General features: G+C 48.8%; 2 protein-coding genes across 11 annotated transcripts; one reads left to right on the forward strand and one right to left on the reverse strand.

Moving 5' to 3' along the window:
• Positions 1 to 1,473: 1,473 nt before the first annotated feature.
• Positions 1,474 to 17,675, reverse strand: LOC101697455 (extracellular calcium-sensing receptor). 9 transcript variants are annotated; one of them, XM_087200812.1, is made up of 6 exons: positions 17,579 to 17,675; positions 11,178 to 11,469; positions 7,949 to 8,746; positions 5,636 to 5,845; positions 4,255 to 4,471; positions 1,474 to 3,270 (listed from the first exon to the last, which is right to left on the reverse strand). In XM_087200812.1, the coding sequence occupies exons 2-6, from the start codon at positions 11,211 to 11,213 to the stop codon at positions 2,306 to 2,308; spliced, it is 2,226 nt and encodes a 741-aa protein (XP_087056938.1). In that variant the 5' UTR covers positions 11,214 to 11,469; positions 17,579 to 17,675; the 3' UTR covers positions 1,474 to 2,305. The 9 variants fall into 9 exon arrangements, with proteins under 9 accessions (XP_087056938.1, XP_021101718.2, XP_087056940.1 ...); XM_021246059.2 differs by lacking the exon at positions 17,579 to 17,675 and adding an exon at positions 16,456 to 16,603; XM_087200814.1 differs by lacking the exon at positions 17,579 to 17,675 and adding an exon at positions 16,456 to 16,533 and having other exon boundaries at positions 4,255 to 4,378; positions 8,303 to 8,746.
• Positions 16,971 to 24,323, forward strand: Znf135 (zinc finger protein 135). 2 transcript variants are annotated; one of them, XM_087200881.1, is made up of 2 exons: positions 16,971 to 17,157; positions 22,312 to 24,323. In XM_087200881.1, exon 2 carries the CDS (start codon positions 22,623 to 22,625, stop codon positions 23,664 to 23,666), a length of 1,044 nt encoding a protein of 347 aa, XP_087057007.1. In that variant the 5' UTR covers positions 16,971 to 17,157; positions 22,312 to 22,622; the 3' UTR covers positions 23,667 to 24,323. The 2 variants fall into 2 exon arrangements, with proteins under 2 accessions (XP_087057007.1, XP_021101759.1); XM_021246100.2 differs by lacking the exon at positions 16,971 to 17,157 and adding an exon at positions 17,605 to 17,743.
• The last annotated feature ends 887 nt before the right edge of the window (positions 24,324 to 25,210 follow it).

A 25,210-nucleotide genomic window follows, 5' to 3' on the forward strand; every position in this document is an offset into this window, starting at 1 on the left:
TCTGAGAATCAGCAACTTAAGACTAAAACTTCAACTTTCAAAACACAGTTAGAAAAAATATAAGGAAGTCAGGCTAATTTTTCACAGCTAACTCCTTAGCTGCCATAGGAGCCAGGGACCTTCCTACAGGCCTGGAAAGTACCCAGCTGGGATGATCAATCTTTAAATTAACTTCAACAAATACGAAGGGCATGTTTATATTATTGCAAACCACATGACTTTTGGAATGAGATAGGTAAATTAAAAAGTATATATACCTATTTAGAAGCATACTCTACTATCATTTACTTTCTACCCAAATCACCCTACATTTATGTTAGATTCTCTTTATAAAAAATATTGCAAGTGGACCACTGGCCTCTGTCTTTATGGCAGCAATTTTTGTATCATCTTTTTTTTTTTTTAATGGTGGTTTTCTTTCTTTGTACCAAAACATTGGCAGACTTAATATCTGTTCTTAAGTATTCTTTGAACTATAACATTTAAGCTATGCGATGTTAGAAGAGTGATCTTCCCCCAGAGACAAACTCTGCCTTTTATTCTGGGGGAGGGAATTCATGTATTTCCATTTGTACACAGGAGAGTTGTGACATGTTAGGCACAACTGTAAACTTACTATTGTATTTGGAGACTAAAGGTGGTTTAAAGAGATGCATCTTGTCAAGTAGGCAGGGATGGTTGTGATTGTTAAGTGTGAAATAGATATAGGTCAGTAAATGTCTACTGGATTTGTGGAGCATCGTTCTGGGTGTGTCTGTGGATGACTGATGTGTGGACCACAAACTGAGGAGGGAAGACCCGCTCTGGATGTGGGTGGCACTGACCACTAGGCTTGTGTCCTGGATGGAATAAAAAGGTGAAAAAGGAAGTCTTCCCTTTTGCACCTTCAGAGGATCTCCAGTCTTTACCATTGCCGGTAGATGTTGCCCTCCAGTCCTTCAGGCTTCCAAAACAGACCCTTCAGCCTTCCTGTGCAGACTCTGACTTTCTGATGCAGACTTGCACTGGACTCTGCAGTGAGCTCCTGGATTTTGAACTTCCCCTGATCCTCCGGCTCCCAGCACACAGACAGGCACTGTGTACGCTACTCCCCAATTGTGCAGGTGGCCACTGTAAGGCTACTACTTTCTGTTAAACCTGTTCCTCTACTGAACCCTAATTGGCACAGGTAGGTCTGGAAAAAGGACCCAGATTCTGTCTCTAGGCATGGCCTATTTGGGATATTTCATATAAATGGAATCTCAGTACATGTGGATGTTCAGTGTCTGGCTTCCTTCACTCACCAAAATGTTTCCCAGGTTTATGAACATGCTACGTTGTAGTACTACTTCATTCCTTTCATTTTCAAAGTACCCCATCCACAAGCACCCAAATATAATCAAAGCCCACAGTTTGTAATGGATGATTTTGTTCCTTTTTTCCAGTACTAGCATTAACAAAATATTTAACATAACACATACACCACACAATTCATCCATTTAAAGTGTGCAATTTAATATTTTTTATTACTACCCACACCCAATTGGGCTACAATCACCAAACTCAATTTTAGAAATTCACTAGCCTGCAATCAAATGCTGCACCCTTAGTTATCACGCCCACATTTAATCTCCCTCCCACAATGCCAGGAAACCACTACCCTACATTCTGATCCCTGGATTTGCCTGTCCTGGGACATTTCATAGCTCGCAAATCTTATACCACGTGGTATCATTGTTTTCCTGGCTTCCTTCAGTCAACATAATGTTTTCAAGTTTTTCTATGTTTTGCCAGCATTAGCCCTGCATTCCTCCTTCTTGTCAAATATCATTTCATTATGAATAGCTCACATTTGTTTATCCACTCACGAGCTGGACATTTAAATGGTTTCCACATTTTGGCTTGCAAATAATGCTTCTCTGAACATTCATTTGTACTACTGGATGCATATTTCTCTTGAGTATCTAAGAGTAGAACTGCTGGTTACATGTTAGGGCTGGGTTTAATCTTCTGAGAATTGACCTGTCATTATCCATCCCCACAGAACAGGGGAGGGCTTCAATTTCCTCATTCTCAACAAGTTTGTCTTCAAGTCATCATTATCACTGTTACTAGTACCTCTTTGCCCTTCTCTACTGTTTTTACTTGTATAAATGTTCGGCACAAAGAGAGCAGACAGAGACTACACACACATCCAGGGTTGTCGTTCACCATCCTCAGCATCTTGTTCTAGGAGCCTCACAGGCTCCTCAGCTCTCCTTTACTCCACCCAGAAACCATGAGCTCAGTCAGACATGGGGTCTTGGTGCTGTCTTCAAGGACTGGCTCAAGGGTACTGTGCTGGGAGCCTGGGGGTATCCGTGTTTCTGCGAGAAAATGGAGCACTCTGAGCCTGGTGACCTAGCCTCAACCCAGCCAGCGTGTTCCTCTCAGGCTTCAGCAGGATGAGGTAGCACTTGGGGAGGAAGATGCCACCCAGCAGTCCTGCAGTGGAGGCCAAGATGGAGAAGACCTCCACAGCGACAGTGGCCTTGCCCCGTGCACTGTGGTACAGGGGTAGGAAGGCCGTCCAGACGCTGCAGAAGAGCAGCAGGCTGAAGGTGAGGAACTTGGTCTCGTTGAAGGCATCCGGCAGGCCCCGGGCCAGGAAGGCCACAGAGAAGGTGCCCACAGCCAGGAGGCCCAGGTAGCCCAGCACACAGGAGAAGGCGACACCAGAGCCCTCCTGGCACAGGAGCACAAGGCGGCCTGCCTCTGAGGCTGTGTCACTGTGTGGGAATGGTGGGGAGGTGCCCAGCCAGATCCCACAGAGGACGACCTGCACCACCAAGGCACCCAGTACCACAAAAGAGGAGGTGCTGGGCCCAAGGCACATGCGGATTCTCTGTCCCGGCCTAGTGACCCTGAAGGCTAGGACCACAGTGAGGGTCTTGGCGAGGACACAGGACACGGCCACAGTGAACACCACAGCAAAGGTGGTCTGGCGGAGGAGGCAGGTGGTGGGTGAGGGGCGGCCAAGGAACAGCAAGGGACTCAGGGCACAGAGGGCCAAGGACACCAGGAGCACGTAGCTGAGGGCCCTGTTGTTGGCCCTGACCACAGGTGTGTCCCGGAACCTCAGGAATACCTCGAGGACCAGGCAGGCCAGGCAGGCCAGCGCCAGCGCCACCGAAGTCAGTGCAAGGCCCAGGGGTTCATCGAAGGCCAGGAAGGTCTCTGTCCTGGGAAGGCAGCGGTCTCTGGCCTGGCTTGGGTACTGCTCCTTGGGACACTGGCGACAGCTCTTCATGTCTGTGGGAGACACAAAAACACCACTTCAGACACACACAGTCTATGAAACCAACTCTGGAACATTTCCTGGCCACCAGGCCCTCTTAGGAGCAGTTTGCTTTCATTGCTGTCTTTATGAATTATTCTTAGTCATCCTTGAAGTGTGGTGACATTAGATTCAGAGGCACTAAGAAAAATGCTGCAGGACATACTTATTTTATGAGGATTGGACTGTTTTGTTTTTCTGTAGTATGGGGGATTCGATCTTTACACTGAGCCACATTTTCAGATTGTTTATTGTGATATACATCCTTACTAAGTCACTAAGTTGCCCAATCTAGGCTCAAACGTGCTATCTTCCTGCCTCAGCCTACCAGCATGTTCAGATTGCTGGTGTGCATCATCATACATGGTACCTCAATTGTTTTTATTTCAACAGTTAATTTTTCCCCAAGTAGTAGCTGTGACTGTCCTTATTACTAACTGTTTTGTGCTGAGTTGCATCCTTCAAAATTTATTTGTTGAAGTCCTTACCTCCAGTGCCTCAGAAGGCGATTGTACTTTAGGTAGGTAAATTAGACCCACGGTAATTAAGGTTCACTGAGATCACTGAGGTGGCCCTAACCCAGCATGCCTGGCATCCTCACAGGACCAGGGAACTGACATCCTGGTAAGCCAGCAAGTACACAGCAAGATGGCTGCCTGCAAATTCTGGAGAGAGGTTTCAAGAAACACTCTCCTTCAGACACCAGGATCTCACCTGGCCTTGGTGCAGTAGACATTACAGTGCGAGTGGAGGATTCCTCATGAGCACTATCCCCACCAGCCCTGTCTATGGGGTGTACTTCATTAAGAATAAATTTCCTTAAGAATAAATATGAAACTTGCGTCCTGGCCAGTGTCTCACAGAAATTCCACAGAGAACAAAGACTTCCCAGTGCCTCCTTGGTATGGATCCAAAGGCAGTGTAGCCTCTAAGCCCTGAGTCACAGTCACCCCACTCACCTCTCTGATCTGTAAACTGTCCCTCGGGGCAGGGCCGGCACTCAAAGCAGCAGTGGGGGGCTCCCTGCTGGGGGATCTGACTGGATCCTGGTTCACAGCTGGTGCTGCAGACAGAGCTGGGCACCTGGTAACAGTTTGCAGGGCGACAGCAGAGACCCTGTTGCTTGGAGCACAAGGGTGACTTGACCCAGCAAAGAGTAGGCAGGCATCCTCCCCACTGTAACAGGCAGAGTGCAGGGGGAATGTCCTCTCTGCCATCAGAAACGACATGCAGAGGGACCACACATGGAGGGACTGAGCACCTGCTAGAGAGTGTGCCCTGGCTGGCTGGCATGTGGGAGCAACACTCAGCAAACCCTGCACACCTGGCCTTTTCCATCACACTGGGCTGATACATCAGGAACTGGAGGTGATGGGCCCACATTACACACACATACTCCCATGATACAGCAGGGGTCATTTGTCATGTGGGACCTAGTGCTGCACCACAGTGCTGCACCCTCTGCCCAGGCACCACCTCTAGACAGGAGAATCAGGAGGGAGAGGAGTAGAGATACCATGGGGTGGGTGTTGGATGCCCTCTGGAGGGACCAGGAGCCCTCAGCTCACTTCCATTGAGGGGATAAGGGATCCTCTGACCTCACAGCTGTGTCGCTGAAAGGAGTCAAGGGCATAGCCCTGTCTCTTAGCAAATCCTGAAGCCATCATGATAGAGATACCTCTGGGTCAGAGACAGGACACTCTGCAGAAAAGTAGGGAGAATGGGTCCTGCACCAGAGCAGCTCCAGGCACCCAACCCTGACAGCAACAGCATGTGCTAGTGCATGACAGGACAAGGCCTGCTCTGCATGGGGTGGGCGTGGAGAGCAGAGCTGCGACCTCCCAGGTCTCCATGGGCCTCCCAAACTATGAGAGAGAATGGAGAAACAGGAGAGATGTCTCACACAAACCTAATTCACTCAACTACTGTGGCTCTCCCATTTCACTCTCTTTTTCTCTTTACTGAAGATTGAACCAAGAACCTTCCCACTCAGCAACATCAGGAAGACTTTTTTGTTTCTTTTTCTGAGTCAGGGTCTCATTAAGTTGCCCAGGCTGGGCTTCAACTTGAAATCCTCTTGTCTCAGCCTCCTAAGAAGCTGGGATGATAGGTATGCACCTTTGCACCCAGCTGGAGAGTTAATTTGGTTTTGATGGTGAGTAAATGCTTTTCCACATTCACAGAAGAGTCCACTAAGGACAAACACAATGGCTGAGCTACAACTGCCCTCATTTATAGCCACATTCACTTCATGGCTCCAACAGTAACAAGAACCCTGAACCCGAGTTTCCCCAAATCCAGGGCCCAGCCTGAGACCATTTGTGTGGCCAGGAATCTCACCTGCACACCATCTTTCAAGCGAATCATAATTCTGTCCTCTGAAGAGCGATGAGGGTCCATCGTGCCAATGCGGACAAAGTGGAACTGGCCCTTGGGGCTCTGTTGCCCTTGGAAAACATCATATGTTGTCACCAAGTCTCCATTGGCATCGAACATGATGTGGGTCCCATCAGGGGTCTGGAAGCGCACCTTCCTGAGGGGGTGAAGGAGCTGGGGAAGGAGGGAGACATGTAGCCTGGCGAGGGCCCCACCTGGGGATGGCAGGTGGACCTCCATGCAAGGCCATCTGGTCCCTTAGGCATATGGGGTACAGCGCCCCAGGAAAATGTTCCACCTATAACTTCAGGTAAAATCAAAAGAAAAATACAATAATGAACAATACTTAATAATCCATCAAGATACCCTTATCCTCATCAGGCTGCCATCAGTTAAATTTTCATTATCTGTGTTGTGGAGGTGAGCACCCAGGACCATCATGGCTGCTGTGCCATCCTGAGCCTCCCAACCCACTCGCTGCCCCATCTCTCGGGTGTGTGCCCTCTGCAGAAGGCCTTACCATCCACACTCAACCCCCACCCAGCCTTCCGATATTACTGCCCAGCTGTTGCTTTTCCTGCACTCTTCTCCCATGCAGGGCATTTGCACAGGCTGCTCCTGGAGCCACCACTGTCTTTTCATGGCACAGGCTTCTCATAATCCTGGCTGGACTCAGATCCATCCTCACAGAAGCCTCACCTTCCCATCCTACCACTCACTCCCACAACTTCATCCACTTCACAGCAGTTATCACACCTTGTGAATTTCTAATCTGTCTGCCCTGCCCAACAGCCTGACAGCCTCACTGTCCCTCCATCCACAGCCCCATGTGTCTTTGGTATCCAACCAGTAGAGGCCGTGTGATCTAAGTGGAGGTCAAATCAGCATCCCCTTCCTTCCTTACCTCCCACTGTAGCCTCCCAGCCAGCCTGGTATCCCCAGAAGACACATGTGGACTCTGGGTCAAGCACATCCACCTGCACCCACAGAGGGTGGAAAAGACATGCTTTGTGGCCTCCCTGGCCTCCCACCTGTCCGAAGTTGGCAGTTCAGAAAAACCAGACATCACATGATGAAGAGGAAGGTTAAAAACCCAAACCTTACAGACACTTATGTTGCTTGTCTCCAGCCAGTAGCCTGATTACCAAAGGCAAATGGGCCCACACCATCTGGGTTCTACAGAAGAAGTCAGAGAGGACCCTACATCTGAGCCTTCCCCTCGGGATGGATACAAAGGCCCAATCCGGTACCACCTGGGTCATGGTGAGTAGGAGAAGCCACAGGTTAATCCTTGAGTGTCCTCAGGCACGTAGAGGTGGAGGGAGAGGACAATGACACGGTTACCTGCAGTGGGGATGGTCTCCAGGATAAAATATATTTGTAGAGAACAAGTTTAACAGAATGTATCTTTGTCTGTAACACTGAGGAAGAGCTAAGCAGAGGACCCCATATGTGCACAGCCTGGATATCCAGAAGAAAACTGGCCAGGAGTGCAGCTAGAAGAAACCAAGAGGGTAAGAAGGCTTGGGTAACTTGGGGACTTATCCAGACCTTGTCTCAAAATAAAACAAAAAATGACCTCTCCCTCAATCCACAGAAGCATGACTCTTTTTAGTAAAAGTGTAATTCATCCTATACTTGAAACACACTTATCCTAAAACTTATTTTTATCAATTTAAACACAGAAAGCTTTATTTGTTGAATTTCAAATTTTAAAAAATGACTCATAACGGGATATACTGCCAGTACTGAGAGAGACTGAGTCAAGAGGATTCTAAATTCTAGACTAAAGTAGGAAACATAAGGAGACATTGTCTAAAAATAAATAATAAAAAGGACTGGAAATTGAATTCAAGCATAGAGCATTCCAGAGTTCAATCCGAGGTATCACAAAAGAAAAATGTCTTCTTAGTACAAACATAATGTATTTAATATTTGGGACACATTTGTCCTAAAAGTTTCTTGCTATTATCTCACATTCAAGTTTGAAACATGCATATATACTAAACACCATTCACTGGTTACCTAAACTCAAATTTTGAAAATATATCAAAAATTCAATTCAATGAAGATGTGAATATTGAAATTCACCAGGCATCTTGTATTTACTAAATTGACTCACCCCACAGGGATGGGACAAATTGCAGCCCACATAGCCAGCGTGGCCCTGAGACTCCTGGTCCAGTGCTCCCCCCAGATGTCTCTGGGCTTCAGGCACAGGTGTCCTTACAGCTCCACAAAGATTGTCCAATATCCCTTCCCTGTGACCCCACTCACCTGCCAGGGCTGGAAGTGCTTGGGGTCTGTGCACATGCCATCCCCATGTTCACAGGACACCAGGTCCTGCAGGGCATGGGCTACACTGTAGACGGCTGTGTATGCAATGTCCACTCTACTCACGTCTTGGAAAGGATGTTCATGCCCTCTCAGACTCTCACTACCTGAGCACAGCCGTACTTCTCCTGACACTGTGCCATTCGCATGCAGCCATCTGCACCCAAAGGTGGCCTCCCAAAACCTCCCCAGGAACATGTCCTCTGGGGTCCGATTTGGGTGTAAGCTGGCAAAAAACTCAGGGAATCCATGTACCCGGCTACTGTGCCGCAGAAGGCCAAATGTGCCCCGCAGTACCTGAGAGATGCCAGGCATGGCCAGGGCAAGTGCCGTGTGCAGGAGGCCCTCACTGACCCAGACCTGGCCCAGGAGACTGAAACCCAGCAGGCTCTGCAGGATAAGCTTGAAATTGGAGTTGCTCAGGAAGACCAGGACCCCCGTGGCAGTGCTGGTCTGCATCTTCTGAACCACAGCGTTGATCTTCTCAGGGGAATGCTGGGAAGGGACTGGGACGTGGAATTCGATGCAGATGTCTGCCTCTCCCAGTTCTCTAGCAGCTAGAGCACCAGCCTGCTGCCCAAAGTCATCATCTTGGGCCAGGATGATGACCCAGGACCATCCCAAGTGCAGCACCAGCTGGGTTACAGCATAGGAGGACTTGAGGTCACTGGCCAGGGTGCGCAGGAAGGATGGGAACTGGGTCTTGTCACTGAGGCTGGGCAGTGTGGATGCATAACTGACCTACAGGGAAGAGCAGGGCACAGGAAAGAGGACAAGAACTCAGATACAGGCTTGTTGCAGGTCTGAACTCAGGATACAGACATAGTGAGGACAGGGGAAGGGGCCAACTCATCCAGGTGCCCTGGACATCCTCCCAGATTTGTCCCTCTAAGAACCACATCCCATGGTCATCCTCAGTCCTGGGCAGTGAAGCAGCTGGTCACATAGCTCAGACCAGAGCTAGGATTCCTTCCTCCCTTGAGAGACACAAGGGCAAGACACAGACGACCAGTTGGAATCAAAACCCAAACCCAACATTATACTGCCTGGAAGAGAAACACCTCATCCACAGAGACACACAAAGACTAGAAGTGAAAGGATAGGAAACCATACTCTCTACAGCCAGAGTCCCAAAGCAAGGAGGAACAGTTACTCTAATCTTCAAAATAAAACTGATCACAATAGATGAAAAATTTATATTAAATAGTAAGATAATATTAAACATTTGTTCAAAAACCCAACTCTTCAATTCGTTGATTTTTTTGTATCATTCTCTTAGTCTCCATTGCATTGATTTCTGCTCTGATCTTTATAATTTCCACCCTTGTTTGAGCTTTGGGTTTGTCTTGCTCTTCTTTTTCTAGGAGCTTAAGATTCAGCATTAGGTTGTTTATTTGACCTCGCTCTATTTTCCTACTGTGGGCTATGAATTTTCCTCGTAGAACTGCTCTCATTGTGTCTTATAAAATCAATAAACCCTTAGCCAACCTTATCAAAAATAAGGAAAGATCCACTGCCTGCCTCGCAAGTGCAAGGACCCAAGTTTGATCCCCAGTACCAAAAAAAAAGGAAAGAAAAGGCTCAAACGCATGCAATTAGGAACAAAAAAGGTGAAGTCACACCAGATCCAGCAGAAATCCAGAGGATCATCAATACCTCCTTCGAGAACCTGTACTCTAATAAAATGGAAAACACAGAAGAAATGGACAGATTTCTAGATACATATGAATTACCAAAGTTGAACAAATAAGGTATAAAAATTCTAAATATCCCAATTACAATCAGTGAAATTCAAAACATAATTAAAAATCTACCAACAAAGAAAAGTCCATGTCCTGATGGCTTCACTGCTGAATTCTACAAAACATTTAGAGAAGAACGACTGCCCTACTCTTTAAACTTTTCAATGAAATTGAAAGGGAAGCAATACTTTCAAATTCATTCCTGGAAGCAAGTGTTACTTTGATTCCAAAACCATGGAAAGACCCAACCCAAAAAGAGAACTACAGGCCAATCTCCCTAATGAACATAGATGCAAAAAATCCTCAATAAGATACTGGCAAACAATACAGAGGGTCATCAAGAAGATCACACACCCTGCCCAAGTCAGATTTATCCCAAGGATGCAAGGATGGTTCAACATACATAAATCAATAAATGCAATACATTATATTAACAGAGTAAAGGACAAAAACCATATGATCATCTCAATTGATGCAGAAAAAGCATTCCACAAAATTCAACACCCATTCATGATAAAAATCTTGCAGAAAATTGGAATAGATTTTCTTTACCTCAACTTGATAAAGGCTATCTATGAAAAACCAACAGGCAACATCATACTAAATGGTCAAAATCTGAAAACCTTCATGCTAAAATCAGGAACAAGACAAGGATGTCCACTATCATCACTCCTGTTCAATATAGGCCTTGAAACATTATCCACAGCAATTAGACAAGAGAAATAAATAAAAGGAATAAAGATAGGAAAGGAAGAAGTTAAACTGTCATTATTTGCTGATGATATGATACTCTATATAAAAGACCAAAAAAACTCTGCCAAAAGACTTCTAGACTTAATAGACAGATTCGGTAGAGTAGCTGGATACAAGGTCAACACTCAAAAATCAATAGCCTTCTTGTACACAAATGTACACACATGGAGACTAAATATTACATTGATGGTGACCATGGTTGCCACACTGATCATGATAAAAGCCACCAAGGTGTTCACCTTCAATGGGTGAATTTATGCTACACAAATTACATCTCAATTCCTCTTTTAAAAATAAGAACTGCAACATGTGGCAGAACATGTGGCAGCCTGACATGGCCACTGTTTTGGGAATAACATCAAGGGCCTGCCATTGAGCAACAATGATGGGATAGAGGTGAAGCTGGTGGCCTGATCCAGTTGCCTAGATTCGAACCCCAGCTCCAGCTCCTCCTGGCTGGGTGAGCTGGGACAGTAACTGAGTTTAATCCAAAACTTTCTGCTCACCCATGTGGTGGGATCCGAGGTCTCCCATCACAAGGTGCTGTGGAGGAGAGCAGAGTGGTTGGAATGTGACAGCAGGGAGCTGCCCAGAGCAGAGTAGCTCAGAGTCACCATCCCCTCAGCCTCACTGCCATCCTCCCTGGTTGCAGAGGGACAGGGCTGGGGAGGACTCACCTGGGGAAACTTGTAGAGCCCCAGCAGCCTGGCCATGGCCACAGACAGAGCCGAGCGTGTGTCCCCCACCAAGGCAACCCGGGGTGGACCAAACTGGCACACATAGTTGGGGACAGGATCCTCCTGGCCAGTGAGGAAGGACAGGGTCTCATGCAGGGCCCTGTGAATGGAGTCCCCGGAGTTGCGGATGGAGAAGCCCAGAGTCAGGTTGGGCAGCAGGCGGGTGCTCCTGTTGATCTCCTCGACAGCAAAGACGAAGCTCTGGGCCACCCGGTAGCCCCAGCTGGACACGCTGAGGAGAGAAGCACAAGGACACAGTGGGCAGAGGGCAGCTGGGGCAGGCGGGCACAATCAGCGATGCCTGTGCGCATGCCACACATAGGACAGGTGATGACATGCATCCCCACGGAACCTGTGCACAGATGTGTTTGGCAGCATCATTAGAAGATAACACAGGGGTGGGAGACAGGATCAGCGGTACCAGAAACAGGGACAGAAAGTGTCATCAGTAGGGCAGGAGGATTGCGTACTGGGGTCTAGTGCACAGCATGGGTAACTGTACTGCATGTGAATTGATGTGTATTTTCAAGTCGCTCAGTACAAATTTTTTTTGTGTGTGTGCCAGGGATCGAACTTGGGTCCTTGCACTTACAAGGCAGGCGGTGAAACCACTGAGTTAGATCCCCAGCCCTCAGTATAAATTTTAAATGTCCACACCACCTAAAATGATAACTATCTGATATCATGGATACATTGACCTTCATTTAATCATTCTATCATGTGTGTATATATGTGTGTGTGTGTGTGTGTGTTTCACATTTTACTCCACAAAATTATTATGAATTTTTAAAATAACATGAAGCAGGGTGTACTGGTACACACACGTAATCCCAGCACTCTCTGAGGCTGAGGCAACAGGGTCACAGGTTCCAGCCCATGCAGGGAACATAGTAACTTAGGGACAACCCATCTCCAAATTTAAAGGCGGGGGACTTGGTGAGATTGTAGCTCAAAGCAAACCCCTGGTTTCAATTCTAGGGGGAGGAAACACATTACAATACCAGTAACAGTCACAGTGGAACAATGTAAGTCTCACTGGCTTCATATTGCACTGCAAAGTGCTTCAGTTATTTCCACAACTTTTTATCAAAGCTAAATACATTCACTGTTTACAAACAAAGAGCCAAAGTGCTGCACTGGGTCCTGCAGGACAGAAACAGGCATAGGAATACAGGCAGAGGAGCCCTGGCCACAGCTCATTAAGTTGTGCATTAACCCGGATTTACTTAGTCAACAAGAACACTAACCTCTCACCTGACCCTGTTCTCAGCACCAGGGGTGAAGAAAGACAAGAATCAGTGCCCAAGCCTGGACTCATCAGCTCAGTCACCGCACTTGAGTATAAGCCCATCCAGAGAGAGATGCACAGAAAGTGCCCCAAGCACAGGGAGTCTTGAGAAGGCAGGCACAGGCCAGGGTTCTGGGATTGGCCCGCCACAGCTTTGGGGACCCCAGACCCCACTCACCCTGAAGAAGGCAGCCCCAAGGGTGGCACCATGAAGTCCATCAGGTGGACATCATGGAAGTGCAGAATAGAGAAGCTGCCACCCAGCACCATATCCCCAAGACGCTCAAATCGGGGACTTCTGCCTGGCAACCGCCAGCGCATGGGCCCTGGAGCCACCAAATGTACACCAGCTAGCATGACCAGCAGTGCACACAGCCTCATGCCCGTACTGGCTGCAACCAGAGCAACTTCAAGCCTGCACAGCTACAACCTGGGCCACATTAGGTCTGCAGGGATAGACGGCCTGGCTTTTATTACAATGCCCCTCACCTGGGACCACTAAATCCAAGGGCCATTAAAAGTCCTTTTGCTTTCTGGCTCCCTAACCCCCTACAAGGCCAAAGCTCGGGGCATCTTCTGTAGACCTCAGGGAGTGAGGTAGTTCCAGCTGCATGGAGGACCCATGGGTGGCTTCACAATGAGTCTGGAGATGGGGTGTCCCTAGAGCTGCAGGTGGCCCCAGCCCCAGGCGAGTCCCAAGGGGCAGGGCACAGATGCAGGGCTTTGGGTCAGACAGCCCTGGTCCTGGGAGGAGCTGGGCTGTAATGACCTGGGACAGAGCTGGAAGGTCAGGCTTCTGGCCCAGGAGCTGGGGCAGCAGCTCTGAGCAAGAGGAAGACACCCAATGTCATCCCCATAACAGGGCTGAGTGGACACATGGTCCTGCCCAGGTCACACCATGCTGTGCAAGGTCAACTGTGCAGCAAAGCACTGAACTGAAAATGCTGAGCATCTTGTACAATTCAGCAGGATCTGGGTCTCTATCAATGGGGACCAAGCAACATCCCTAACCTAACAACAAACACCTGAAGACGTCACCCAGCATTCCTCCTTGCATGAGAATTGCATACAAGGGGTAAGGAGGAGAATCAGCCCAAATTAAAACCAGTACCCCAGGGAACCCAGACTTCTGGCCTGGGCTGAGCTCACACACCACAGCTCTCAGACTGGACTCACACAGACAAGGGTGGGCACGGGGGCAGCCACCCCTCTGCAGGTCTCAGGACCAGGCTTCCTCGACCATCACAACCTAACCCTAGACACTGTCATCACCCTAAAAGGAACCCCACTTCCTGCCCTTCTGGTCCCTGGTCACTGCAGCAGTTCTGCCTTGAGATGATTTTTTTTTTTTTTTTGAAGCTGGGTTTTGTGTTAGATTTTTTGGAGAACTAAGGTTTCCTCTGTTTGCAAAACGTCTGGAAACCTCCACCTGCTCCTGCCATCCCCTTGTGGATCTAGGGGTCTGTGGGGTAGGAGCTGTCCCTCCTGACTCTAGGACACAGTAAATCGAGGTTGTCTAAGGGCCACTTCCCAAGGGAGTCAGAGAGTTATAAATGCATAATGAGCCACCACTGCCCTGAAGACCAAGCCAATTCCAACTCCTGAGAACAGGACTCAGGGAACCATCCACAGCAAGGCCTGCCTCACAAGGAGAATAACAGCCCTGGGCACACACAGCCCTCCTGGGCCAGCAGCCAGCAGGTGACAGAGGCCCAGCTGGGCCCCAGCACAGGTGGCCTCCTCTCCTCCAATGACTCTTTCCAGGCCATGTTAGTTTCTTCCAGGTGGTGCACTATTCCCTGTGCTGCCACTCGCAGCCGCTCCTGAGAGCCTCCACCACTGACTTCTTCTCTCTCTCTGTGCCTAGGACACTGGGATAGGCACACAGGCTTTCAGCACACAGCTGCCCAGGGAATGGGCGGGCTCTGCCACCTAAAGCCCGACCTCTGTTCCTTCGTACTACTCAGCTCCTGCTTCCTCCTGCCCCGCAGCAGCCCCACACTGCTCTGTTCAGGGCTGTGCTGTCTCCCTGAATCCTTTTCTCACACCAGATCTGAAGTCTAGTTTTTAAAATAAATACTTTAAATATATGTCCCCTGTATACTTTTACAATACACTAAAACAATGATACAATGTTAGTTATTTAAAAAGAGATTTGGTATTAGAATTAAGTATAGCTACGTTCCAAATATATCTTGAAACATAATTAAAATGTACTATTTGCACCTAACATGGTACTTGGTACTCAGTATAAGCATACCTCAGATAGACTATTGTGACACAGTTACTCTAAAAATTTATTCATCATTTATCTGAAATTTATATTTAAATAAGAATCGTCTTGTTTTTATTTGCTAATTTTGGCAACCCTATTCTCTATATATTACACCCATATTTGTATTTAAAATTACTTATATGAGCTGGTCACAGTAACAACTCCTAAAATCTCAGCACACAGAACACTGAGGCAAGCAGATCCTAAGTTTGAGGCCAGTCTGTGCAACTTGGTGAGTTCAAAGTCATCCTGAACAACATAAGCAAACCCTATTTCAAAAAAAATACAAACAAAATTTTTAAAATCAAAAATTAGGGCTGGGGATTTAGCTCAGTGGTTCCACTGCCTGCCTCACAAGCTCAAGGTCCCGGGTTCAATCCCTGGTACCAAAAAAAATAATACTAATAAATCAAAAAATAAAAAGTATTTATATATTTAAAATATTTTAAATATAGTAAATATGGGACACATTGGTAATTTTAAAAGTATTTATTGTTGATCTGGAATTTAAATTTAACAGGGCTCCCTGTTTTTTATTTAATCTCGCAGCAGTACTCTGGGGCACTTAAACTAATTACTCGAACACTTAAGTGATATTAAACTAATATATTTTAAGGTTTTCAATATATTAATACACTAGTATCCAAAATTTAAATCTCACTGGGTGTCATGGGTTTTAATACACTATTATCTGAAATTCAGATCTCATTGGGTGTCATGGGTTTTGTTTTATTTGTTGTTTGAGGCAAGGTCTTGCTATACGCCCCATCCGGGGCTCCAACTTTCAAACATCCTGCCTCCTCCTGTCTTCAACCTCCCAAAGCTGATATTATAAGTGTGTGTCACCATGCCCATCCGTAGGGAGGGAGGGAGAGAGAGAAAGAGACGAGAGATAGATAGATAGACAGATAGATAGATAATGATGATGATGATGATGATGATGATGATGATAAGATTTTTTTAAGCCAACAAGAGGGAGTTTAACACTGCCCCTATAAGCACAGAGGGCAGCATAGGTTCCATTCCTTCTTTACAGTGTTTGAGATTTTACCAAATTAAAATTTTTAACATGTCAACTAAATGTGACCCTTAAGTTAGGCTTTTGGGCAGAAGCTAATAGAATAGGGGGAAATGCCGAGAAAAGCACATGGGGAAGGTGCAAGGTAAACTTGCCACACAGAGGCAGGGCAACCAGTCTACTTACAAAGTCCAAGGGATACTCTACAGAAAGGCAGTGGGGGGGGGGGGGCGGTTAGGAAGGGATTGCGGTGACAAACCCCACGCGGCGCCTGACACTCCCTCTGCAGCCGCGATGCTAAGGTCTGGGTTTTTAGTCCGCGTCTGCAGAGCACGATTGCACTCATCCCGGGAGTCGGTACCTGCAACGCACAGGTCCTGCACCTGGAAGTGCTAAATCTGGGAAGTCTATGGTGAGACACACTTTTCCTAAACATATTTATGTTTACATTTTCAACAGGCATAGGAGAGTCACGTTTCTAACGCGCGGCTCCCAGGGACCAGGACTTGACAGGGTGACCGCACTCAGCGACGCCATTTGTTGTCACAGGGAAGGACCCTACCGCCCGGCGGTGCTCCCGAGGAGGAAAGACGAAGGAGTAGGAACCCAATTGGCGGCTTCGGATTGGTTCTAGTACCTCTTTGTCGTCCTCTCCAGGGAGTCCTGGCTGCCTGACGTAGGCCATAGGCGGAACCCCTCAAACCGCCATTGGTGTCGGGCCGCGCAAGGAGCGCCGGGAACTGTGGCCAGCCGCGCGCAGGCTGCTGGGAGATGCTAAGTGCGCGTCGCACAGGGCGCTAGGAGTTGTTTGTCCATTATAGGGGGGCGCCTTGGGACCCGGAAGTTGCAACGGATAGCAGTTCCAGGGATGCTGAGCGTTGTCTCCATTCACCGTGCGATGTGTGGTCACCCAGGAGCCTCAGAGCTTGCCCACTGGCAACAGGGATTTGGTAGTTGAGTTCACCCGTGGCCGTACTGGGAGTTGTAGTCAACAACTATGCGCGAGGATGCTGGGAGTTGTGGTCAGCCACAGCGCGAGGGATGCTGGGAATGGAGTCCAGTCCGCGTCCGCACACGCTCCCGTTAGAATTCACCACTCGGCCAAGCAGTTTTTGTGGCCTGGCCATTTATCTCTCCTTAGTCAGAGCTCCCGTGTGGCCTGGTGCCGCGCGGTAGTGCATAAGAATCAGGTTAGGCTGGGGTCCCTAGCGCCGTGGAGTAAGCGGAGCCGAGAGCCCTCCCAGTCCTCTCGCTGGGCCTGCGACACAGCGCGGGAAATCCTGGTTATTTTATCACCGTTTCTTTGGAGACTACACTGCAGCTGAACGATAAACCTGAGGTAGAACATTAACCGGCGTCGCTTGCAACCCCACGCCCTGCTCAGCGTCCTCCCCAACCTCCTCCCCGTCTAATCAGTTCGCCACTCAGTTCCCTGCTCAGTGGCACAGGGAACCGTTCGCAAGTTCGCAAGGCCCTTCAGTGAGGCCGGCCCCGGAAGCACAGGGGTGCCCTAACTGCCTGTGTCAGGAACCGAACTCGGGTTCCGAAGGCCTTCTGGAGTCCTGTTTCGGCACCAACCTGCGCAGGCGTAGTCCCCGCCGGTGCAGGGTACAAGGGGCAGACTGCCTGTGCGCTGCCCTCTGGGAGTTGTAGTTCTGTGCCGCTAGCGCAATCCCTGCTGCTGTGGGATGAGGCCAACGTCCTACCATCTACCGGGAAACGCGGAAGAGAGATAGCCTGGCTGGTCACAAAGGCCTCACCCAGATTCTGAGCCTTGCTGGCCATGGTTGGAGGGCCCAGGCTGGGTCGTCGTGAGCGCGCGAGCGGCCGGAGGTGTGCGCGCAGGCCTCTGGGAGATGTTGTCCCGCTCACGCAGGCGCAGTCCCAGCGCGTGGCGGGGCGGCCTTTGTTTCGCGGTTAGGCTGGTAAGTGAGGTGGGTAGGACTGGAAGGAGGAGGAAGCCCAGCTGTGCGGGTACCCAGGCTCTTCCTGAAGCCCCTGCCGGGGTCGGGTTGCGTGCCAGCCATGCGTTCTGCGTTCAGATCCTTTTGCTTTTTTAGGCTGAATGTGATTTGTCGCTGGGGGGCGGGGCCGAGAGGCGGAGCCCGATGCTCTGGGTAGGATCTGGTTACCGAGTCGGGTCTCAGGGTCTGAGACGAGGCGCCGGACAGGGGTCTGGGGAGAGTGGGGTTCCCTGCCTTGCGGCACAGGCCTGATCCTTCAGCGGCTGCACCCCGCCTGACCTGCATCCCCTGCCTTAGTGGGACATCCAGAGTTGAGGGATGGTACAGGCTGAGACCCCATCATGGAGTCATCTCTCAAGCCTGCAGCTTACTGCGAAAAGAGAGTGGGGGATACCGAAAGCCCAAGATTTTTAATCCCACGTTTCAGAAACCGCCAAAACAGCCTTATCATTAAACTCCCATTGAGTGTTGACTGAGTCAGGTACCTTCATGAGTGCGGCAAACGTGTTTGGATGTCCTGGGCCCAGGAGCCCCGCGCCCCCCCATCCCCGGTCTGCCACCCGTATCCCACTGAGGGTGGACAGGGAGACATCAGAAACCCAAAATACATATTTAAAGAGATAAATCCACTCCTAGAAACTGCAGTGAAGATGGTGATCAGGCTGAATTGTTAGTATTGGGCAGGATCCAGGGCGGGGGCTCACCTTACCTCTAAACTAAAAGTCTTTTCGGGAGTCAGCCGGCTCCCATGTGTGGTAGACAGTAAGCAGATGATCACTGAAGCACAAGATTTCCCTACCACCAGTTGCCACAGTACATGCTCACTGCAGCTGGGTTCCATTGTTTGCTTTTTCCTTACTTTTGTTCCTGTAATTCCTGCCAAGACCACCTAGGCTAGGTGCTGGGTCACCACCCCCACTTTATGAGGGTCACAAAATGATGCCTGGGATCACCAGAGCCATCTGGCTTCTTGTCAGTAACAGAATCACCCTGGAAATCACCTGTACAGCCAGAGGATGTACCCACCAGGCCCTCAGTATCCTGGTCTGTGGAATAGGGTGGGGAGATTCAAGATCAGCCTCAATGCCACGTGAAATGACACCAGGCACACAGCATGCACTCACAAAGTACCAAGCCGAACATCCACTTACATTCAGTTTGTCCTGGGTGTGGGTTCCAGGGTCCCACAGTTACAGCCCCTTTCTTCCACACTGAGGCCCGAGGTTTAGCATCTCTGGTCACTGCAGAAGCCAGCCTGGCCTCACAGCACCTTTCCCCCAAACTAGAGCAGGCTGTTCTACAAGAGGCCAGAAAAGCAGGGAATGACCCCTGGGCTCCTCACCACCAGGGCCCCCAATAAATATGCCACCATCCTCACCTGCCCAGACTTCAGGTCGAACCTGCCTTCTTGCAGCCCAGGCCTTTGCCCTCACTGTCCCCCATCCAGGAGCATTACCCAGCTCTACACCTATCTCCAGGCTGCTGTTACTTTGGCTGTAGCTGCTTACCTCAGGCAGGAGAATTTATCAAATATGAATTTATTGGCTCTCAGTTCCAGAGGTAGGAAACCCAGGGTGCTAACTGGTTTGGCAACTCTGATTCCAAGATGGCATCGTGAATGGGGCCTCTGCACTCCTTTCATGATGGCATTTATCCCACCCGTGAACCTGCCAGAAAAAACCAGCCTCTGGGAGTGTTAGAAAACATGGAGGTATAATAATCAGAAGTGCCCCGTGACCATCCTAGCCTTTCTCTGCAGATTGTATTGTTCCCCAACATTTAAATGTCCAGAATCAAGGACCAGGAGACAGGACTCCCCTGGGGCCCACTGGAAGTAGATTTCTCCAGAGCTTCCTGGTGACAATGTAGTATGGTTGACACCTTGGTCTTTATCCTGAGACCTGAGCAGAGAACTCAGCCTTACTGTGTTGGAGTTCTGACCTAAGAACTAAAAGGCAGAGGTGGAAGACACTCTGGAGCAGTTTATTATCAACAGTAGATAACTAATAACAGGTGGAGCAGTGAGTCTAGGTTTTGAGTCATGGCTCCTTAGCATAGCCATCTCATTTAGAGATGTTTTTTAATTTCTTACTTTTTTTTCCAAGGGCTTCATTTCATTAATTATGTGTTTACAGGTTGACCATGCCTAGTCTGAAAATCTAAAGTCAGAAAGTTTTAAATCTTGGAGCATGTTGGATTTTCTGATGAGGATGCCCAACCTGTAAAGTCTAAACAAATATTCCAGACTGAAATCAGAAACACTTCTGGTCCCAAGCATTTCAGGTACCAATGTGCAGATAAAATTTTGACCTGCAGTGGCAGACCGGGGTCCAGCTGGGCAGTTTTGCAGGTGTTCCTCTCCCCACTGCCCAGAGACAGCTGCCCACCACAAGGACACCTCCTGAGAGGCACAGTTCTTGGTGAACCTAGCATGCCCATGATGGTGTACACTTTGTTATTAATGCCCCAGTACCATTTCAAGAGACTTCTCTAGACTGTTAGAAGACATGGTATAACCTATTATCTCTTTAAGCTGCTGCCCCTACCTGTATACTTCAGGTCTCCAGGTCCTGTAGGAAAACCTGACCCCCAGTGCTGGGGATTTAGCTCAGTGGTTCTGCCTCCTGCTTTGCAAGCCCAAGGTCCCAAGTTCAATCTCCAGTACAAAAAAAAAACAAAAAACCTGACCCCGACGCCCAGCTGACATTCTACTTGCCAGCCCTCCACCAGCAGCCAATGGCAGGCTTGGCTCAGCGGAGGACACTTGCTTGTTTCAGAAGCAAGTGTCCCTTGACTGACTTTACCCAGGAGCAGTAGGGAAAACTGGAGCCTGCCTAGAGGACTCTACTGTGATGTGATGCTGGAGACCTTCAGGCTCCTGGTGTCTGTGGGTAAAGCTACACCCATGACCCTGATGGTCTTCTCATAGCATGGGTTCAAATTTTCCTGGGTTAAAGATGGAGGTTGGGCTCTACTTTAAGAGCAAATGCCTGAGCTGTGTCTTGGGCTTCAGGAACTTGAACATTGTAGTGTAGGAAACATTAAATACAATCCATATTAGTAAGTCCCAAACCCAGAAGCAGAGAAACACAGGGTGAAGGAGACATACTGAGCCCTGTTTGTAGAGGCCCCAAACAGACCCAGGTCTTCTAAGGTGTTCTCAGGAACCTCCCCACTCCTGTTCTTTGCCTTCTTTCTATATATATCTCTGTTGTAGTCTGTTCAGGCTGTTGTAACAGAGGAGTGACTGGGTCATTTATAAGCATTAAAAATGTGTTACTCAGGGGCAGCCCAGGTCCTGACAGACAACAATCCATTCCCCTTGTTCAAACAGTGGCCCATTGCCAGGTCCCTGAAAGATGGCCAGGGTGGGAGAGCGCCACAACAGAGTTCCCCGCTGCACTAACAGCCAACTCTCACACACTATGTTAGCTTCCTGATGCTGCTATAACAAATTACCACAAAGCTTTTGGCTTACAGCAGAGTATATTCTGAACACCAGGAAATGGGTCTTCCTGGCTGTGATCAGGATGTCCTGAGGGCAGGTTTCCTTTAGGAGGCTACAGGGAAGAATCCACTGTTCTCCATTTTCCAGCTTCAAGAGGCTGCCCACATTTCTTGGCTTTTGGCCTTGCCCTGACTGCCTCTCTCTCCACATCTAAAGACCCTGGTGGCTTGGGCCAACTGGGTGATCCAGGATCGTCTATCATGTCAGATGATTAACAACCATAATTGCTCCTTGCCATGTACAGTAACATATGTACACTGGGGTCACAACATGGATATTTTTGGGAGCCATTACTCAGCTACACCAGCTTAGCCTTGTTCTATTGGAGCTTCACATGATCATGGGGACTGTGCCTCATCACCTCTCCTGGCCATTACAGTGTCAGAGTGGGAGCAGCATGCAGCTGTACAGAGAGGGCTGCAGCCAATCCTGCCCAGGAGGAGGAAGAGCATCTGGTTCGTTCAGTACATCTGTTGAGTTCTTGTGGGCTGAGAGTGCAGCAGATACCAAAGTGGACAGAAGCTCCTCCCCTCCGAGTTCCCAGTTAGCAGCAGAAAAAAACAGGGTAGAGCACTCTAATACACCTAGGCCATTTGTCCCTCTTCCTAGTGAGGTACACTAGCTGGTGTAGATTGGTGATCCAATGGTTTCTTGCCACCTGAGTGAGGTGGTACAACAGTCCTGTGCTAGCCAGAAGACACTGGACAGGCTGCACAGAGCAGTCCTTCAAATGTGGTGCTCTTTCCTGCTGCCATAGAGCATGGCAGAAGCTCCCAAACCTGGTGCCTCTGTGGGCATCTGTGGATGTGTTTCCCTAGCACTGTCTTTCCCCACCCTCCTCTCTGCTCCCCTAGAAAATTCTAGCCATACCCGATACCACCCCTTCTCCTTTTCTGTTTCACATGTAAAACCATGTTTTTAAAGACATCAGTTTAATTCTTCTATCCCTACCTTACAAACTACAAACTCTTCCCCCAAAACAGGGATTAAGAGAGATTTCCATTTTGTTTGTTTCTTTCAGACTTGGAAACCAGACAAGACACCAAACTGTCAGCCCCAAACCGAGACATCTCTGAAGAACTGTCCCACAGTGCTGTTCTGGTGGAAAGATTCCGGGGGTGGGGGTGGGGGGGCTTGTGGCCCAGGGGCAAGGACACAGAGGGTACCTGGAAGTGGCAGCTTGGATGCCTTGTGAGCCCCAGCGTGCAGGCAGCTTTTGTGCCAATAAAGACACCCACGCACACGGGAGGAGAGGGGAATGGGCTTGGGGACAACCTGAGTCTGGGCCCCAGGTTCCCAGGTCACCAATGACTCCTGAGAGGCACGGCCCCCATGTGTGGGGGACACATGGAAGGGGAGAAGCTAGACACCAAGGTAAGTTCTCAACAGAAAACCTGTGCAAAGGAGAAATTCTATAAATGCCAGGAGTGTGGCAAGGCCTTCAGCCATAGCTCGGCTCTCATTGAACACCACCGAACACACACAGGAGAGAGACCTTACGAGTGTCCCGTGTGTGAAAAAGGCTTCCGAAACAGCTCAGCACTTACCAAACACCAGAGGAGCCACACTGGGGAGAAGCCCTACAGGTGTGCTCAGTGTGGAAGGACCTTCAACCAGATTGCCCCCCTGGTCCAGCACCAGAGGACACACACAGACGAGAAGCCCTATGCATGCCACGAGTGCGGCAAAGCCTTCAGCTTCAGGTCATCCTTCAGCCAGCATGAGCGGACTCACACAGGCGAGAAGCCTTACACGTGCCAGGACTGCGGCAAGGGCTTCCGGCAGAGCACCCACCTCACCCAGCACCTGCGCACACACACTGGGGAGCGGCCCTACCACTGTGGGGACTGCGGCAAGGCCTTCAGCCACAGCTCATCCCTCACCAAACACCAGCGCATCCACACAGGTGAAAAGCCCTATGCATGCCGCGAGTGTGGCAGGGCCTTCACCCAGATCACACCACTCATCCAGCACCAGAGGACGCACACTGGTGAGAAGCCTTATGAGTGCAGTGAGTGTGGCAAGGCCTTCAGCCAAAGCACACTACTGACTGAGCATCGGAGGATCCACACAGGAGAGAAGCCCTATGGATGCCATGAATGTGGAAAGACCTTCAGCCACAGCTCCTCACTGAGCCAGCACGAGCGCACACACACAGGTGAGAAACCCTACGAGTGCCAGGACTGCGGCAAGGCCTTCCGGCAGAGCACCCACCTCACCCAGCACCGGAGGACACACACTGGGGAGAAGCCATACCAATGCAGAGACTGCGACAAGGCCTTCAGCCACAGCTCTTCCCTCACCAAGCACCAGAGGACTCACACCGGGTCAGCCTACTCACCTGTGCTAGAGACATGGGGACTTTACAGGCCATAGTTCATTGTTGCAGCCTTCTCTCCCACACACACATCACACTTGTCAGACTGTCAGACACCCTCAGCATCCACATTGACAGAAAGGATCTGAACAGCAGGCAAGTGTGCAAATAATCGACACGCAGGAGCTTCAACCTTGAACACCCATTAATGTTACATCATAGAACCTGGAAATGGGAAATAACAGATGCAGCGAGTCTGGTGATGGCTTCTGTCCAGTCTTCACCGTATTCTACAGAGCTGCTCAAAGCGGTAAGAATACACCATATGCTTCTCACATTAAAAAAATGATGTGAGAATGTGCTGGTAGGGCACACTGTCTGCTCCAGGGTGGGAGGTATTTATAAATGGTTCGAGTTGACTAACATTCCTAAAAAACAACATGGCAGTGTTCCAGAAATGAGCGTGGCATCTACATAAACTCACCATGGATGCATGACTGTCTCAGCACAAAGCTGGTTTGTGTGTGAACTGTACCATGAGGATATGTGGCAGCCAGTCCCAGAGACCTAAACTTCATATGACACAGTACCAGCATGCTATATTTAGAATGTAAATTTGTTATCTCCTGATCATTTTGCAGTAAGTTGGTTTCTATGTACAGTGGGGTTGAAAAGCTTCTATGGGAAGTCTAGAAACATAAACCGACTTCCAAGGAGTCTCGGATTCTGAGGTGGCTTTTTTTTTTCGGTACCAGGGATTGAACTCGGGTCTCTCCCCTTGAGAGGGAGGCAGTGGAACCACTGAGCGCTTTTGTCACATTGTTCCATGAGTTTCACTAGAGAACTCACAGGGATTAGAGATGCAGATGCTTCTGTACAAAAAGGGGGAAATAGTTAAGCCATCATCTCACCCGATATTTTGCAATTTCTCTCTTTTGGAAACTGTACAAGTTAATCCTTTCCTACATTGGTTTTTCATTGACTTCATCTTGGTGTTCAGTAAGCTTTTGTTTTTACATCTAACGTGAAAGTCAGAGCTGGGGATTTAGCTCATTGGCTACCTGCCTAGAAAGCACAAGGTCCTGAGTTCTATTTCTAGTACCAGGGGGGAAAAAACTTGAAAGTCCACAGTAATTCATTGAACCTCGGATCTCCAAATAGCAGCCTCCTTGACAACGACAGCTCATAGGTAGTGGTTTGCCACCCTCTTCATTGGCTCCTTTTGTCTTCAACTGTCAGTTGTACCTTAAGACAGTTAGTTTGATTTTCCTAATCACAATGGTGGCCTACTGGAAATTTCTAATTGACTATAAAAATTTCTCTCTTGGGACTATGTTGCAAATAGTCTTCCAGTACAGTTCCTTGGTAGGCTTCTGGAATGCCTTTCTGGAGTTAGTTTCATTGTCATTTTAAAATTAAGAGAGTCAAGGTAAATTGTACATGGCAGCACTATCCAAGTGAAACAATGCAAGCTACCTGGGTGACTGTAATACTGGGTTAGTCCCATTTGAAAACCAGGAGCAGGTAAAGTTTAATATTTACCCCTAATATAGACCACATGTTCTGTTTTGACATGTCAATGTCAAAATTATTTTGAAAAAAT

Source organism: Heterocephalus glaber, unplaced genomic scaffold, assembly GCF_053883595.1.
Source record: "Heterocephalus glaber isolate CG9 unplaced genomic scaffold, H.glaber_assembly_v1.0 deba00001745, whole genome shotgun sequence".
NCBI classification, from domain to species: Eukaryota; Metazoa; Chordata; class Mammalia; order Rodentia; family Bathyergidae; genus Heterocephalus; species Heterocephalus glaber.

Bases quoted from the DNA above. Each gene is read 5' to 3' on its own strand.
- LOC101697455 (XM_004866542.4), bottom strand. From the start codon at position 16,355: ATGGCGTCGCTGAGTGCGGTCACCCTGTCAAGTCCTGGTCCCTGGGAG. The intron at 5,846-7,948 runs GTGAGTGGGGTC...CTCCTTCCCCAG, and splicing joins AGCACTTCCAGCCCTGGCAG to CTCCTTCACCCCCTCAGGAA. The intron at 4,472-5,635 runs GTGAGATTCCTG...TGCCTGTTACAG, and splicing joins GCTTGAAAGATGGTGTGCAG to TGGGGAGGATGCCTGCCTAC.
- Znf135 (XM_087200881.1), top strand. From the start codon at position 22,623: ATGTGTGGGGGACACATGGAAGGGGAGAAGCTAGACACCAAGGTAAGT.